Below are 17,585 nucleotides of genomic sequence, written 5' to 3'. Positions count from 1 at the left end.
GGATTGGGACTGGGGGCCATTCATGGGCCTGTGGAGCTGGGGCCAGAGTGGCTCTGGGCCATGACTCTGCCGTGCTTCAGGGTACGGGCAGTCAGGGGCGGGGATGCTGGGCCTGTGGCACTCTCGTCATCAGGTTGGGGGTGGAGGAACGGGGCAGGGTTGAAGGCAGGTCTGTGCAGGGCATGCAAGGTCTTGGGGCAGCTTGTGTGTGCTCCGGCTAGGGCTCCTCCCTCCACTTCTCTCTGCTCTTGCCCAGACGGCTCCCCCAAATCCTCCCGCCTCCTCAGAAGGAAGCAGGGTCCTGCTGTCCCCAGGACCCTGATGAGGTGAGAACAGCATTTACCTTTTTCTGGTGCTGCTTCTCCAAAGGTTGGAACTGAGATTCACGATGCTTGTGCATAAGCTTAATTAGTGACCAAGAAGGGCTTGGAGAGCGTTGCCTGAACCCAGGAATCGCCGACACCTCTCATGGTTGTCTCAGTTAATAAATGATGAAATCCCACAGCCCGGGACAACAGGTACATAATTTACACACACAACAAGGTCTTAAAGAGGAGATAGTGATCAGTTATGAAGAGTTTCGGGTGAGTCACCACCAGCCTAGTGACCGTCTCTGCCTGGGCCGAAAGCAGAAGGAGCCCCGACAGGGAAATGTGCAGGCGGCTGGATGAGATCAGAGAAGGGGAAGGGGAGGGGGAGGGGAAGGTCGTGGTCGGTGAGGACGCGAGAAGGAAGGGGACGGGTCGTGGGCTTGAAGCAGAAACTGCGGGGAGGCGGGTGGTCTGGCAGCAGGGGCAAGCCCTTCTCCGGAAGACTACAAGTTCTCTCCCCAGGGAGCCTTTCCGTTAGGAAGAGAAAATACAATTTTCCCTTAATGTGGTATTTTACCACTCAAACGTGAGGGGGCCGCTGGGAGCGGACGGTTTATCTGTTGCATGTATTTCCTTGTGCGGAGGAACTGTTGTTCCCACCCCACGGCCCAGCCTGTGGACACGGCGCTCACACCTCTGCTGGAACACTGTTTTCCAGTGATGGTATCTCAGGCAGGGAGTGTGGCTTCACCCCTCTGAGGCCGAGGCTGAGGCTTCTGCCCCAGAGTCTGGCGCCTGGCGAGCAGCGGCCAACTGTGGATCCCGGGCTCTGCTGTCTTTTTGTCCTGGTGAAGATTTACTTCCCACCTTCTACACCAGAGTGAACACTTTCTGTCCGGAACCTTCCACTTCATGGATGCATCTACGAGTACATTTCCACAGAAAACCAAAACCATTCCCCAAAGCTGAATTAATGTCTACTTGCCATAAACAGAAGCTCTGCCCTCAACGAGGAGGATTCTTTAGCAGCAAAACTCAAGTTTATTAAAACAAATATAATAAAATTTACATTTGCCTGTGCTAGGCCAGATAATGCTAGATAGGACAATTAAGGCTTTGAAAGCATAGCATACAAAACAAAATACCTTCATTAAAAAACCCTTCATAAAAGTGTGGGGGGATAAAATTCCCAGCCAAAAGAAAGTTTGACAGCACAAGACTGACACCCAACTCCCCCCGTGAAGATGTGGCACAGTGAGGACCCAGAGCAGCACCTGATGGCCACACCAGCTCTGTACCAGCTTGGAGGTATCAAAGGAATTCCAAGTGCAAGTCGAGGAGTTGAACAAAGTCCCCCTCCATTAAATGGGCAATCCAGGTGGATTTTTTGCATAGTCTAGCATGGCGGAACAATCCTTGGTGACTAAGTGCACGTGGTGGTTGTATCAGATTAATCGCTGAGGGGTCTGGATTACCGTGCGCCCCCTTCATCAGACACAGAAGACAGTGGGGGTCGGCTTCTTCCGCCTGCAGCTCCCTCCACTGTGGCCGCAGGGTGACAGCGGTCCTGGAAGTGTTTTCTGTTCCTGTAGCTCTCACCCCGAGGGCCTGATTTCAAGTTGACTGAGTCATTCACTCATTCCGAATGTACACTGAAGACATCCGCCTCTGACTTATGAACAGTAGGCATCTCCGTGCTAATGGGTGCTGAGCCACCTGGGAGCAGGAGTCAGTCCAGAGGCCACAAGTATCCGAGGGCATTGTGCAAAAGAGGCACAACCTCCCAGTGAGAAAAGAGGTACACGATCAGAGCTGGTCGACTATTCTCTTCTCCTTTTTCAGAAACTTAGCTGGTTCTGTATTCTGAGTCTGTTTTTATGGCATGGCCGAGACCCAGAGGAAGAACAAGACAGTCACACGTCCGGGACATCGAGGTCACATCAAGACCACACATTTATTTAGCATGATGCTGGACAGTCCAAAAGTTCGCAGGAAAATGCCAGAACCCTGCCTTTGATCCAAGGTTAATTGATAAACTTTCATTTAAAATGTAAAACCCCAAGAATCAGAAGCAAATCTGGCCATCAAGCCAGTCTCTTGATTGTGTCAACGAGGAAAGCTCTGACCCGTGAAACTCCGGGGGGGGGGGGGGGCGCGTGAGGGCTAGGAGGTTTGGCCTCAAGGCATTCACAGAACATGCTGACTTGTATTTGGGAGGAGACAAAAAAGGGCCTGGCACTTTCTCAGGCCTTCATGGAAACCCACAAATATGTGTACAATACACGGGACTGGAGATTGGAAGGGAGGGATTGGAAGGAAGAAACAAGCCGGGTTCTCTATGAGTGCGGAATAAATGAGAAGGAAAACAGAAGCAAAATCAACAGCCCTGTTTCCCCTCTCTCGTTCTGGAGAGAGAGGGGCCAAGGTGAGTGCGTGCCAGTCTCCAGCTGGCGAGCTGAAGGCACCGTCCACTGCTGTCGTGGGAAGCTGAGGAGCACGTGTTTGGTACCCCCTCGGAATTGAAAGGTGGTTGCTTCCGTTTTCACGGCATCTCCAGTTATCCCCTCCCCCTGGACAGCACTCGCAGTCTGATGAGAAGGATGTAGAATGTGCACATCTCCTGAAGCAGCGTGGCACTCCCAGCTATCCGTGGCACAGCACACGGGGGTCCTGCAGCCCCCTAGGAAGCCCCAGCTGGGGTGGTGGCAGAGGCGCGCAGAGCAGACTCTACCTCACTTGCCGACCCCGTTTCAGCTCAGCAGCCAGGCTCCACACGGGGACACAACTGCACAACAGTATCTTCTCTGGGAACTGGAATTGCAGCTCAGGAAGAATTTCACTGTTTTTGGTTTCCATGTAACTTGCCAGAGTGTCTCTCAGGCTGAAAAACCAAGGAACAAGAGACAGAAGGTTAAGTGGTCTCCCATTAATGCAAGGACACCATCAGGGGTTGTCACTGTCTCCAAGTGCTCGTGGAGACCATCAAAGTCAAGTCAACCAACTACTGAGTTCCTGAGTGGGGACTAGAACCCGGGGTGCAGGGCTGAAGGACGCACCTGCTGCTTACCACACCACACTACACAAACAGCACAGAACAGAGTTGATCCTGGTAATGGCCGGGTCACGATCCTGTAAACACTCTGCTAATGTGATCTGCTATATGAACACACAGCCTCACCATTCAAAAAAAGCTTGTATTCCATCTCATGTTTTATATCAACAAAGACACTCAATTTTCTAGGAAAGGGATCTTTTTTCTCTGCACCAGAAGTCCAGGATAGTAAAGACTTGTTGAATACGTTCAAAGAATATCAAGGTATGCAGGTATATGCCAGTGTAATGGAAGAAAACTGTAAATATGAAGTGTGCTGGTGAGAACTGGGATTGGATTATCTGTTTAGAAAAACAGGAACCAGGGGCGCCTGGGTGGCTCAGTGAAGTGTCTGCCTTCAGCTCAGGTCATGATCCCAGAGTCCCAGGATCGAGTCCCGCATCGGGCTCCCTGCTCCGCGGGGAGTCTGCTTCCCCCTCTCCCTCTGCTGCTTCCCCCACCCTGTTTGTGCTCCTTCTCTCTCAAATAAATAAATAAATAAAATCTAAAAAGAAAGAAAGAAAGAAAGAAAAACAGGAAAGGTAAATCCCTCACATCACACATAAATAGTAAACTGGTTAACACAGCAGATGTACATGAAACTATAAAAGCACAGGAAGGAAACATGGCAGAATACTTCACAACCTTTGGATAAGGAAGACCCTTACAGCTATATTTTCCTAGTCCTTATAGAAAAATTCTGTCAGATCTGGCTTTCTGAAATTAAAGACTGAGGTAGAGCATTTGTAACATACCAAATAAAAGGTTAATCTTAAATCTTTTAACATTATGAAAAAAGAGAAATAGCCCAAAAGAAACATAACAGATATCAACAGATAATTCAGGGGAAGATACAAAACTGGCAAATACATTAGAAAAATGTATGCAGCTTCACTAGGAAATAGGAAAATACAAGTGAAAATGAGATCTCTGTTTTTGGCCATTTGATTGGTAAAACATGTAAAAGACAGATAATATCCAGTGTTGGGTATTCTCACATACTATACATTGGTGTGGCTTTTTTTCTTTTTTTCTTTTTTTAAGATTTTTATTTATTTATTTGACAGAGAGCACAAATAGGCAAAGCGGCAGGCAGAGGCAGAGGCAGAGGGAGAAGCAGACTCCCCGCCGAGCAGGGAGCCCGATGCAGGACTTCATCTCAGGACCCCGGGATCATGACCTGAGCCGGAGGCAGATGCTTAACTGACCGAGCCACCAGGCGCCCCTGGTTCCTGTTTTTCTCAACAGATAATCCAATCCCAGTTCTCCTTGCGAGCACACTTCATATTTGTGGTTTTCTTCTATTATGCTGTCTGGCCTTATAGTTACTTACATTGATATTCTTTGCACTACTGGGTATTTACCCCAAAGATACAAATGCAGTGATCCGAAGGGGCACCTGCACCCTAATGTTTATAGCAGCAGTGTCCACCATAGCCAAACTGTGGAAAGAGCCAAGATGTCCATCAACAGACGAATGGATCAAGAAGAGGTGGTCTATATACACAATGGAATATTATACAGCCATCAGAAAGTGAAATCTTGCCATTTGCAACGATGTGGCTGAAACTAGAGGGTATTATGCTGAGTGAAATAAGTCAATTAGAGAAAAACAGTTATATGATTTCACTCATTTGTGGAATTTAAGAAACAAAACAGGAGCATAGGGGAAGAGAGGAAAAAATAAAACAAGACAAAATCAGAGAGGGAGACAAACGATACGAGACTCTTGAAACAAACTGAGGGGTGCTGGAGGGGAGGGGCGTGGGGGGGTGGGACAACTGAGTGACGGGCATTAAGGAGGGCACGGGATGGAATGAGCACCGGGTGTTATATAAGACCGATAAATCACTGAACTCTACCTCTGAAACCAATAATACATTATATGTTAATTACATTTAAATAAATTTAAAAACAGAAGTTATGGGATATATATACAATGGAATATTAGTCATCAAAAAGAATGACGTCTTGCCATTTGCAACAACATGGATGGAACTGGAGGGTGTTATGCTGAGTGAAATAAGTCAATCAGAGAAAGAAAAATACCGTGTGATATCATTCATGTGGAATTTAAGAAACAAATCAGATAAACAAAGAAAAAAAGAGCAAACACGCAGCGGTCACCAGAGGGAGGTGGAGGGACGGATGAGCACACGTGTCCTGATGAGCCGAGTGATAATGTACGGAACTGCTGAATCACTACATTACACACCGAGAACTAATATAACACCATGTTAACTACACTTAAACAAAAACAGAAAAAAATTAAAAATAAAATGCACATCTCTGACGTAAGTACACTTGTTATAATGAGAATATATGACTTCTGTAATTGTTTTTAAAAAACCCAACAGAGACCAAACCCAAAAGGCCAGTGCGAGGGGGGCCTGGAGGGCGTGAGACTGCAGGGCATGGGCTTCTGACGTAGGATCTTCCATGTCCTAGGAGATCTAGAAGACCTCGGGAGAGACTGCAGGACACCCCGCGTGCGCCGGGCCCACCCGCAAACGAACCCCTACGTACGTCCACTCAGGTTTGAAGGTGTCCTTGGCCTGGGGGCTCTTCAGTTTCAAGATCATCATTTCATGAAGCTCCAGGAGGAAGGAGTCAAGGTCCGTCTGATTCAGGAAAGCGCTGAGGCACTTAGCATTTTCTGGGCTGAGACCTACTTTGTACTGGGCACTGATATCCCTGAAGGGCTCCTAGAACAAACCAGAGCAGAGGCAGCAGGAGGCCGGGAGGAGGCAGGGCGGCCCCCAGGCCAGCGGGGGCGGGGCTGCACTCACCTTACGCAGTCGGAGCAGCTGTTCCGACCTGTGGGCCGACAGGAGTTGCCAGAGGGCAATCGTGTGCTTCAGCTGGCATCTGCTGAAGGCCTGAAAGGGAAACAGGGGCGGGGCTGAGCGGGAACAGGCAGGCATGGTGGCCCTTCTGCTCCCGGGCTACTGATCCCCCTCTCCATGGACACGGACGCCTCCTGCACGCATGCACCAGCCGCGGGCCTAGCCTCCGGAGTGGCGTCCCCCCGCTGCCCGCCCCATCTCAGAGCCAGTCCCATGGCGGGAGAGGCAGGTGGCTGGCGAGCTGCGGGGGGGCATCTGTGACGTGCCCAGTTCAGAGTCTCACATTGTGGGTGCATCCCTGCCTCTAGCACCAGAGTGTGTTCTGTGGACCCCGAGTGGCACTAATCCCGGCAGGAAGTGGGGAGGGCAGTGTGGATTAACCTGCAAGAGAGCCCCAACCAAGACCCACCGTTAGAACCAGGGCTGTCTGGTCGCCCATGCGCAGCACGTCTTGGACATACACATTCAAGGACATGTCCGGATCGCCGCCGGCCGTGCTCAGAAACCCCAGAGTGACTTCGATGACAGACAGAGCTTCGCACACATCACTGAAGGACAGCAGCTGCCCACAAATGGCGCTGACGGCTGCGTTGGGGAGGGGTTTCTAGGAAATCAGAGATGGGACAGGGGTTCGTGGCTGGGGCTTCCTGGGCATCGTTACCTGGCAAGAACACTGGCCTTGTTCGCTGCCAAGGCCATAGGTGGGACGACCCTTCTAACAACAAGGACAGTTAACACTTAGTGACTGCTAAGTGGCAGCGGTACCCGGATCCCCTACACAAACAGGCATGAAGTTACCGCGTCCTCAAAGCAGCTCTGTGAGGAGACTCATACGGACGCACGCACACACCAGACACACACACTCCACACACCTAAACCTGAGGAGCACGGACCTAAGTTCTCTGCACCTTCTGCACCAGCATACTCGGTCATGACGTCATTACCAAGAAACAAACGCGGGATTTCAACAAGGACACTTTTGCTGATTTGCGTCCTGCTTGCCCTCCAGAAAGAGCAGCGGGCCCGGGGGACTCGGGAGGCCCCCCTGCGGTGCCCCCGGCCGACGCCCAGAGCGAGGCTGCGCCGTCCCCGCGGGAGGAGAGCACCGTGACCGGGTAAAAGCGCCATGCACCCGGTCAGGTGTGTTGTGATCACCTGTGGCAGTTTGTTCCTGATGTCCGTAAAGAGATGTTCATAGTTCCAGTCCCGTCTGTACACCAGAGTGGGTAGTCCCTAAATTGAGAAAGAAAACAGTCTCTGGACACGGAATCCACCATGGAGGTTCCTGAGCAGTAACTCCACCGCAGCACCGCGCCGTCCAGAGCGCCGCCAGGCAGAGCACGCCGCCTTGTGGCCCTGTGACGTCTCTGTGGACCCAGGGACACAAGGGACCCGGCCTCGCCTCGACGGCCACACAGATGCCTCACGTAGGATGCTGTGGGCTGGCGAGCCCCTGGGGACACAGGAACGTGGGGCCCTCCCGTTCATGTACTCCCCCAACCATGACTGCGCACAGCCTCGCACGATGCAGTCCCTCTGCTAGACAACAGGGGTGGCAGAGCCAGTGAGAGCGGCCCGGGGCGCCGTCAGTTCAGAGCCTGATTGCGGGCGGTGAGGGAGCACACACCCCCCATGCACAAGGTCTCTGACCGGACCCGGAAGGAAGAGGGACAGCCCAGGTGAACGAACAGAGACGTGAAAGTGCACAGGGTGTTTGGGGAGGGAGGGTGGTCCAGTGCTCGAGGCCACAGGAGTCCATGCAGGCCGTGAGAAGTGGCTGGAGACAGGCCAGGACGAGCAGCACGGGTGTGCTGTGGGATGGGACATGCACCCCACATGCACCAGGATGCCCGTCGGGGTCGGGCCATCACCAGGAAGTGACGGGAGCCAGATCTGGCTTCAGAATATGGCCTGAAGACGTGGGAGGCAGGGAGTGGTGGGGGCTACTGCAGCGGTCACACCTGAGATGGAGGCTGGGGGCAGAAGCAGGGGGCTGGGGCAGCTACATGAGGCAGCTGCCAGGGCCATCAGGGGCAGGAGGTAATGCCATTACTATGGTGGAGAAATCCAACAACAGGTCCGTTGGGACCTGCCGAGACCCTGGGGGGATGAAGGCTCAGTGGCAGCTCAAGAGAGCCATTGGCCTTGAGGTATGGCCAGGAGTGGAGTCCTGGCCTCTGGGGGGACACGCGGCTGGACGGTCATCCTCGCTCCCACTCACTCTGAAACTGCTGGATAAAAGCCACACTCAGGCCAACTTTCACCAAACAGATGTGCCGACCCAATAAGTACCAAGGGGTCAGCCGCACCTTGAGGGTGAGCCTGGGTTTGCCCTGCAGGAAGCGGCTGGTGATCTGGCGCTGGATCTTCTCCAGGTCGAACTCCTGCAGGGTCTCCTGGCCTTGCTCCACCTGGTACTGGCAGTTGGACAGAATCAGCGGCATCAGGTCCCGCTCAACCTCGTAACTGATGACGTGCAGGTCTGTGATCTCGGAGGCATCGACGGAGTAGCTGAGGGACACAGAGTCGCAGGACTCAGTGTCCCAGCAGGCACACGTGGCCCGGGACTCTGGGCCACATAGAGCCAGCTCCCAGCTGAGGTTCCCAGTTCGAGCAGATGAACATGCTGCCGGGCCTGTGGACCCTGAGAGCCGGACCGAGGTACAGAAGCTGCCGCCTCCGGGCTCACGTCTGTCCTGGCGGGCCCAGCGGCCTCAGGTGAGCCCGCCCAGAAACAGCTTCCCCTGCAGGCATGCACTCACCTGCTGCCTCCGCTGGAGAACTTCTCCACGGTGTAGACAATTTCGTTGTGCAGGCTGATCAAGTAGCTGACTAAGGCGGTGGAACAGAGGCCCTGGCCACGGCGACGAGGCAGCATGACCTCGAAATCAGTGTCCATGTCCAGGTCGGCGGCGCAGTAGTCTTCTGGCAGCTTGACTTCACCTTTAGAGGACAGGGTGTTGCAAGCAGAGGCCTCCCTTGGTCTCTGCTGCTGCTCCCAGCGCAACAAGGCTGGAGCCAGGGATGCTCTGACGGTTGTGCCTACCACCTCTCCCCTGCGCTGACTGGCTTCAAACATCCTCAACTCCTTCCTGAGTCCGTATCAACACACCCAAGAGGACTGGGGACTTAGTTTTCCCACTAGGCCATTTCACGTGTCCCAGACACCTCCACTCAGAGGGTCACAGGTGAAATGCATGTGGCACGGCACTCTGTGACCACAGGGCTGAGTCGGGCTGGCAGCAGGGAGTGTGGCTCCTACCATTGGTCTGAAGTGACCTCCTCAGCTTATTCCACGTCGACAGAAAAATACCAACTCTTCTGTGGAGTAACTGCTTCAACCCGTCTGTCAAACAAAACACTCTTTTAGAGCCATGGAAACACCTACCCCGTCAGGTCCAACCAATGACATCTCACGGTCTTTGGAAAGAGCCCAACTTCATGCCTCTGGGCTCAGCCACGTGTATAAGCACTGACACCGAGCTCCAGGGGGTGGAGACCCGGCACCACGTTCAGCCATAGCAAAGCCTCTGCTGGGCTTTTGGGATTCACGGCACCCACTGCTTGGCATTAAAAGCTGGGGGCGCAGAACACCCAGAGCCCTGACTGCACCTCTCCCAGCCCTGCTGCAGTGATCCCTTCGAGCTACCAAACATGGGTGGTGCTGACCTCTTACTAGAGCAGACCCGTACCTTCGTGGTGGCTGCTCATGAAAGAGCGGATGGATTGGTATTCAGCTTCTGAAACGTTCTGGAACCGCTTCATGAGATCCCTCTGCAGAGCCAAAATCTCAGGCAAGAATCTCACGAGTCTCAGCTCTGCCTCCTGGAGAGGGAAGCCCGGCCACGTGTTAGTTCACCTAGAACACGTTCTTGGGGAAACAGACTCTGGGGCTGGCTCAGGGCCCGTGTTTGCATTTGATCCGGTCAATGTGCTGTGTTAGGTGACGCCACATCAGGCTACTCAGACACGGGAAGAGGCCGTTCTGTCGTTCACCAGAGCCTGCCGCCTGTGTGCCTAATGTCCTGCACACCAGGGACAGTCCCTGGCCTCCTGGAGCTGACACATCATGTGTGTTTGCCAAAAACGCATGAAAGAAATCGGCCTCATGGGCCCCTGTGAGGGGCTGGGTGGGCAGAGAATCTGCCAAGAGCAGAAAGGCCAGGAATATAGGCAACCAGGCCGGGCATCCCTCCTGTGTGTCATCTGAGGACAGGACCCAAGCATCTCCAGTCAAATGGGATGGGGCACCTCCGTGGGAGACCTAGGTACCCCTTCCCAGGGGAACTCCTGCCCTTTCACCGACCGTCAGACATTTCTGAGTCCCCAGACTTCTTGCTGGACTGCAAACGCTGGTCCAGGGGGAAGGACTCGACAGACAACTGTGGAAGACAAGCCTTCACGCGGAACAAGGCTGACACGGGGTATGTTTATGGTCTAACTGACGGGACCGACTCACCACACTGCTCCCTTCCCCCAGGGCCGGGTCGGGAACACGGGAGATTCTGGACTGTCTGATGAAAGTTTTTTCATTCAGCAGTCACTGACGGCCAGGTGCTCCTGGCACTGGGGGTCGGGGGTGAAGGTGAACAGACACCGCCTGGAAGATTTGAATCCTGCTCCTTCCTGCTGAATGACTGGGGAGATACCGTCCCGGCCCTCGCATGCTTCACAGACTCCTGCTAACCCTGACCCGCCTATGGTTTTCCCCTATGACTTTACGCTTCAAACGGCCTCACAGTCTGATGTGTACGAGGACCCCCCTCTCTGGCCCCGAGTCTTCTACTACCAGCGTTCCATCAGAAAAGCGAAGCACTGACATCATCGGTTAGATGCCCCACTGACTAAATAAAGGTGGACCCTCAAGTGGTCACTGTGGAGCAGCCTTACCTTCTGCAGGAACTTCCAGAGGATGGGCACGGCTTCCCGCCCGCTCTTCTGCTCTACCACATGCTGGAGGTAGTCCACGGTGACCCTCCTCCTGCAGGACCACATCTTAGAGCAGTGGACCACACTCTTCCGGGGCAGCTGACGCAGGAAGGCCGTCGGGTCACCGTACACGATTCTGGCCACAGGGTTGGAGCTGATCCGCTCATCCTGGCTGATGAGGGTTGTCACCGTCAGCAGGGCTTTCTCCAGATGCTGGGCGAGAGAACAGTACAGGGCCTGGAGGTGAGACCACTCCTGCAGGTGGGGACACCCAGTGGCTTCAGCAGTGGGCCATTTAGACAGTCTGTCCTACTGGGTCCTGCACGCAACCAGGCGCTCACACTCCTTGTCTTTCGAGACGGCTTACAGCTCGTTTGCAGGCTTTGTCTCTGCAGACAGGAGACTCCCAGACCTGTGTTCCATGCCCAATCTTTTATTTCCTACTGGGCTTATTTACTCTCAATACTGTTCTTGTCTGACAGAGGAGGGACGAATCACACATTTCTGGTGGGTATCTACATGACAGTTTGTCTACCTGTTGCTCTCACATCCTGCTATAACAGGTGGGGGATGAAGAGTCACCTGCAACTTCCGGACTCACGGTAACTCCTCAACCTGCCCGCCCGGCCGCAGGGGCAGAGGGCACAGGGACAGCAGGACGGTGGAGTGGCTGGGGGGTCAACCCCTGGGCTGGGGCTCGGCCAGAGCCCCAACAGCACCCGGGTGCTCGCTGCCCCGAGTGCCTGGGGGACGCCCACGGTACCTGCCCACAGGCTCCCAGCCAGGCCGTTGGCCACGCACCTCCAGCCCAGGGAGAATGAGGGTCTGCATGGCCTTCTCCCAGCTATTTCTCTGCTCTCTGGTCGACAGTCTTGCATCGAAACCAAAAGGCCCTATAAGGAAACATGCATGGGTTACCCAAGGAACAGAAAGCACGGCAGCTCCATGAACAGGACCCAAGGATGACCAAATCACACTCCCTTCCAGGGGTGGGCAGGGCGCTTCTTCCTAAATTAACCTGAGTATTTAAAAATGGTCCTTGCTGTTCCCACCGACCCCATGATCTTTGTGAAGATACAAATAAACAAGAAGAAAATAAAGTCACTCTCAGTGCCAGAGATAACTGTTTTACTAAGTTACCTTATGGACCTTTCCTTTCTATGGATTTCAGTTTTTAAAATGGGAACATTAGCTCAGTGACCACAATGGTTTGTTGCCTACTTTTCCACACAGCAAACTGTGGACACGTCAACACAGTCAGGCAGCCCTGGACAACCATGTCCTTAGGAAAAGCAGAAGGACCCCCAGACAGGCCAGGGGTCCAAGGAGGACAAGTCCCAACAGATTATCAGACACTGGTCTCTCGACGGTGATGACTCACACATCACCCATCCTGGACGAAACATGTCCATCGTGCAGCAGGGGCACTGCACACCAGGCTAGCTTTTGAAACTGCACAGCCCCCCCCCCCCCGCCCCACCCCGTGCACACACACGTAATACCCCCGTGCACATGACCACACAGGATCTCAGGTCTTAACCCGGCAGGGGAAACGCAAACACGAGCTGACCTTCTGTGGTCTCTTCCGCATGCTTCTCCCGGCTTCCCTGTACCTGGCTCAGGTGTCGTGAGCAGTGGCCCTGCCGTGTGCCACCCGCACCAGCCCCCCCCCCCCCCCGGCCCCATGTGCTCACTCGTGCGGGAAGGGCGGTGCTCCCCTCGGAGGAGGCTGCACAGCACGAGGTGCACCGTGGTGGCTGTCTCGTCAGCACTCTTCCCCAGCGTCCTCGTCAGCTGCTGCAGGTCACTGTGGATGTGCTCCTGCAGAAAGCCTCTGGGATCCTGCACCGGAGGCTTGATGATGTGCATGAGAGCCTGCGAGGGCCACAAGACACAAGATCTCGTCTATCGGGAGCCGGCGTGCCCGCACAGGCCCCAGGAAGGAAAGCCAGCTCCGAGTCAGAGGCCGCCTCTCAGAGGACGCTGGTGGGGTGGCGGGCGGGAGCACCGCTCAAGCAGAAGAGGCGAGAGCACCTGGAGCGACCGCGGTCTGGGAATGACTGCCTTTGACATCGTCGGCACAAAACAGTCTCACAGCCCTGTTCTTAACTCATCAAAACCACACAGTGCAGAACCGCCTCTCAAGTAATGTCTTCCTTCATCAAGATGCGTGTTTGTAAGCTTACGTGGGAACAGCCTCATCTCGAACCCATTAAAGCTACACTGTGTACGAACCTAAAAATAAAAGAATGTCAAAGCCTCAACGTTTGCTACCACGGTTAATGCACTTAGAGGAGACACAGTGTGCTTTCTTTCCCGGAGCTAGCCTCTCCGCTCCTGGGTGCGCACCAAGACATGGAATGCTCATTTAAGATGGATTTTAGGGGCGTCTGGGTGGCTTAGTCGGTTGAGTGTCTGCCTCTTGGTTTTGGCTCAGGTCATGATCTCAGGGTCGTGGGATCGAGCCCCATGGCAGGCTCTATGCTCAGTGTGGCGTCTGCTTGCGATTCTCCCTCTCCCTCTGCCCTTCTCCTCTGTTCCCTCTCTAAATAAATAAAAATCTTAAAAAAAAATAAAATGGATTTTATGTAACCTGACGGGTAGTTCCCCGACACCACCACATGCCACAGTGGGGAAATGAGGGTGTGTGAACATTCTGTTGCTCTGGGGATTAGGGAACAGTGACAAGGGAGGTATCCTAATCCACGGGAGGCGGGCAGCACTCTGTAGGCAAAAGGACTCACTGTGAAAACCCACAGTGGGTTGTTAGAAACAAACGAGCAAACACAGGGCCTGGCAGGAATAGGCCGTGCTGTACCTGAGGACTCCAGGCGGCTCCCAGGAGCAGGGCCAGGTGAGTGAGCAACCGGATGAGCAGGAAGACCACTGGGGACAGCTGTCGGTCAGACACCACCGCTTCGCCTCTGGACAGTGGGGCTCCCAGCACATGGCCAGTCTGCGTTCTGTCTCTGTTGTTACTGGAGAGAACGAGAGAAGACGGTGGAGACTGAAGACAGCCATCCCTCCTCAGCTCTCGGGGCACACCGCAGGTTCCTGGGACCCGAGACGAGATTTGCCCTTCTGAAGAAAACGGTGTCCCAGGACTTTTTCTGGTAAGCCCAGACCTCTCGCCTCAGGGTCTTCTGTCCAGCCTCCCCTTCCTGGCTGAACACAGCCCACACCATTCTGTGTGAAGCGGCTGGACCGACTATTAGTGCGATCCCGGGGCCGCGTGTCAGGACGAGGTCTGCACCTGTGTCTCCCACCGCAGTCACCACGGGGGGGGAGCACGCAGGCTAAGGACGGCCCGAGTTTGGGACGGTGACATGGACGTCGGGACGTATGGACATCGATCTCGTTTTCCCAAATTGAAAACTGGGATTGAAGGTCTGGCAAAGAATTTCATACCACATCCAGAGGGGAGGCGCAGTAGGATAGATACATTCTGTCGCACAAATACTGGACGTTCTAGAACATGCTGATGGTTTGTGGAGATAACAGACTAGGGTATTTTAAACTATAACAGCACCAGAAGAGCCAAAATGTATCATGGCCACAGGGAAGCCCCACCTGCCATCTGGGGGAGCACGGGGAACCACGCTCATCTTGAGCGAAGGCTGGGTTAGGGACACCAGCCATGCATGTGGATTCTGGAGTGTCTGGTAAGAAGGACCACGTCTCCTTCACTTCCCACAAACAGCGGAGGAAGTTAAGAGAGTTTACAAGTGAGACAGCGTGAGCTCAGATAGACAAAAGCCCAATCTGTGGCTCTGCGGACTTCAATGTCCCTCTGAATTAAGTCAATTGTGTGTGTCAAGCATATTTCTACAGGGGCACGCCCCAGGCCCACACGGAAGACATCTGGATAAGACATATTAACGTGTGGTCTGCTTTGCATTTAAGAGCCCAGTCAGCCAACGACAGATCAGACACCTCACTGTGACATGACCACAGGGGCCTCGGCATTGAGACCGACGTGACACAGGCCCAAGTGCGTAATAGTAATTAATATTGTACTTAGCAGCAATTTATCCACTGGAATAAAGATAGCCCAAAAAACCCATGGTCTGATCACTTAGAAAAGAAATACACTCTTACATACTCGATAACTTGAAATCCAGTCTCAGGTCTGTGATTAATCCCTCCAATTAGGGCACCGCAGTCAACACAATGGCTCTGTTCCATTGGCCTGCCACACTAGGACAAAGACAAACGTGCCTGAGCTCAGTTTTGGAGGAGTAGCGCTTCATGCACAAACACCACCCTGCAGGCCAATCCACACGTGGCACGTGGATTGCTTGTTCTACTTCGAGCATGTGCCAGCGACTGCAGGAGCCCCGGGACACAGGGCAGATGCCCTGTGCAAATATGGTGCACGTGAGTAAATGTGGACTTTTTAAGCAGGAGAGACAACTTGAGTTTTACTCCCAAATAGACACTTTGTAGACAAATACGAAATAAGCCTTCCTTTCTCACATTCTCTGCTCTTCCCCGCTCCCCTGACCACCTTACCACAGCTTCATTATTTAGCACCCGGAAACTACCGCAGCCTCCAAATTTAATTCCTGAACACAGTTTGGACTTTTTTATTAAAAAAAAAAAAAAAAAAAAAGGTAACCATATGATTCGTTCCTTCCAAAGCCTCATTTTTCCAAATCTGGTCGTGGGCTGCCGTATACTGTGAATCACAGCCTGTAACAGGCCAAACCAGCCTCAAGCCCCAGATCTCAGACCATCAGACTAGAGAGAAGTCTCGGGAAGAATGTGCTTTGCTCTCCCCACTTCATGGACGAGGAAGTGGGCGAAGCTCAGAAACATGCAGTGTATATATATCGCCTTTCCTCCTCTAGGTCTCTCATTTACTTTGTTCGGTTGAACAGCCTGCACTGGGCAAGCAGAGGAGACACCATGAAGGGCCCTGCCGGGTGCCGCAGCAGGCAGAGGCGAGGCGCACACAGCTCTCTCCGCTGGGGTTCATCATCCAGAGTCTCTTTTTCCTGTCCTGTGGTGTCTGGAGCACATCTCCTCTAACCCAGCCTATGGCCCAGGCAACCTCTCGCCTGTGTCACTGACCCCATGCAGCAGCGGCTGGGAAGGATGGCTAGCAGCAGTTTTGTTTCCTAGAGGGACTTTGGCAATGTCTGGACACATTTTTGGTTGTCACCCTGGCAACTACGGGGCTACTGGCCTCTGGGAATTGAGACCAGGAATGCTGCTCAGCGCCCTACCACAGCCCACAGTGCTCAGGACAGCCCCACAATACAGAGGGAGGTCTGCAGGCCCTCTGCACTGTTTAGATGTTTGGCTGGAGCACCGTAAACAGCCCTGAAAAGAGTCTATGTTCTCTAGAAGGTCATGGCCCTCACTAACCTCTTCCCCCATGCCCCCCTGCTCAGATCTAGAGGAACAAACGTTTAAGCCCTGCAAACACCACCCTAAATACCAAGACTCACCTCTCCCACAGAGCACGGGTGGCCATTGGGACATACTGTTAAAAGAACAACAAGAGACAAGTTGGCTGGTGAGGTTTTACCTAACTACCCGAGGTTAAGAAAGAAAGCCAACGCTCTCCTCTCCGGCCTAACCAAACAAAACAGAGTACTGGTCCTGAGCACGTTAGTGAAAACTATGCATAAGCTTCATCTGACAGAGCAAGGAGAAACTCCGTTAGTCTCCTGCAGGGGCTGCTCTGGGAGGCAGCGTCGGCCTATTTTATACTCTCTCTTTCTCTTTGATTTTTTGTTTTTAAAGAGCATGGGTTTTTTTAAAGATTTTATTTCCTTATTTATTATATCGAGAGAGAGAGAAAGAGAGAGAGAGCGAGTGTGCAAGTGGGGGGAGGGAGGGGCAGAGGCTGAGGGAGAATCTCAAGCAGACTCTGCGCGGAGTGGGGAGCCTGACGCGGGACCGGATCCCAGGATCCTAAGATCATGACCTGAGCCGAAACCAAGTCAGACGCTTCATCAACTGAGCCACCCAGGTGCCCCAAGAGCATGTTTTAGAACAACTTTTATAATGAGTTTATTTTATTTTATTTTATTTTATTTTATTTTATTTTATTTTATTTTATTTTAAGATTTTATTTATTTATTTGACAGAGAGAGACAGTGAGAGCAGGAACACAAGCAGGGGGAGTGGGAGAGGGAGAAGCAGGCTTCCTGCTGAGCAGGGAGCCCGATGTGGGACTCGATCCCAGGACCCTGGGATCATGACCTGAGCCGAAGGCAGATGCTTAACGACTGAGCCACCCAGGCGCCCTATAATGAGTTTAAAAGGGTTATTTGCTCAGGGGCATCTGACTGGCTCAGTTGGAGGAGAATGCGACTCTTGATCTTGGAATTGGGGGTTCCAGCCCCACGTTACGTGTAGAGATTACTAAAAAAATAAATAAATAAATAAACTTTAAAA

At 53.0% G+C, this 17,585-nt stretch overlaps 1 protein-coding gene across 4 annotated transcripts in view; it reads right to left on the bottom strand.

Annotated features, from left to right (window-relative positions):
• Nucleotides 1–1,332: 1,332 nt before the first annotated feature.
• RNF213 (ring finger protein 213) overlaps nt 1,333–17,585 on the bottom strand; it is a 102,101-nt gene continuing 85,848 nt past the window's right edge. For all 4 annotated transcript variants that reach the window (XM_027624601.2, XM_027624603.2, XM_027624602.2 and 1 more), the window contains 15 exons: nt 16,631–16,665; nt 15,280–15,374; nt 13,996–14,155; nt 12,872–13,052; nt 11,979–12,070; nt 11,139–11,390; nt 9,941–10,073; nt 9,511–9,594; nt 9,011–9,191; nt 8,558–8,759; nt 7,404–7,481; nt 6,658–6,852; nt 6,192–6,281; nt 5,929–6,107; nt 1,333–3,192 (listed from right to left, as the gene is read on the bottom strand). In XM_027624601.2, coding sequence (XP_027480402.2) covers nt 3,039–3,192; nt 5,929–6,107; nt 6,192–6,281; nt 6,658–6,852; nt 7,404–7,481; nt 8,558–8,759; nt 9,011–9,191; nt 9,511–9,594; nt 9,941–10,073; nt 11,139–11,390; nt 11,979–12,070; nt 12,872–13,052; nt 13,996–14,155; nt 15,280–15,374; nt 16,631–16,665 — 2,111 coding nt within the window. In that variant the 3' untranslated portion in view covers nt 1,333–3,038. The remainder of the gene's footprint in view (nt 3,193–5,928; nt 6,108–6,191; nt 6,282–6,657; nt 6,853–7,403; nt 7,482–8,557; nt 8,760–9,010; nt 9,192–9,510; nt 9,595–9,940; nt 10,074–11,138; nt 11,391–11,978; nt 12,071–12,871; nt 13,053–13,995; nt 14,156–15,279; nt 15,375–16,630; nt 16,666–17,585) is intronic.

The sequence above is a fragment of the Zalophus californianus genome, chromosome 16 (genome assembly GCF_009762305.2).
Source record: "Zalophus californianus isolate mZalCal1 chromosome 16, mZalCal1.pri.v2, whole genome shotgun sequence".
Lineage (NCBI taxonomy): Eukaryota > Metazoa > Chordata > Mammalia > Carnivora > Otariidae > Zalophus > Zalophus californianus.
The sequence above is the reverse complement of the archived record's forward strand: the minus strand, read 5'-3'. Positions and strand labels throughout refer to the sequence as shown.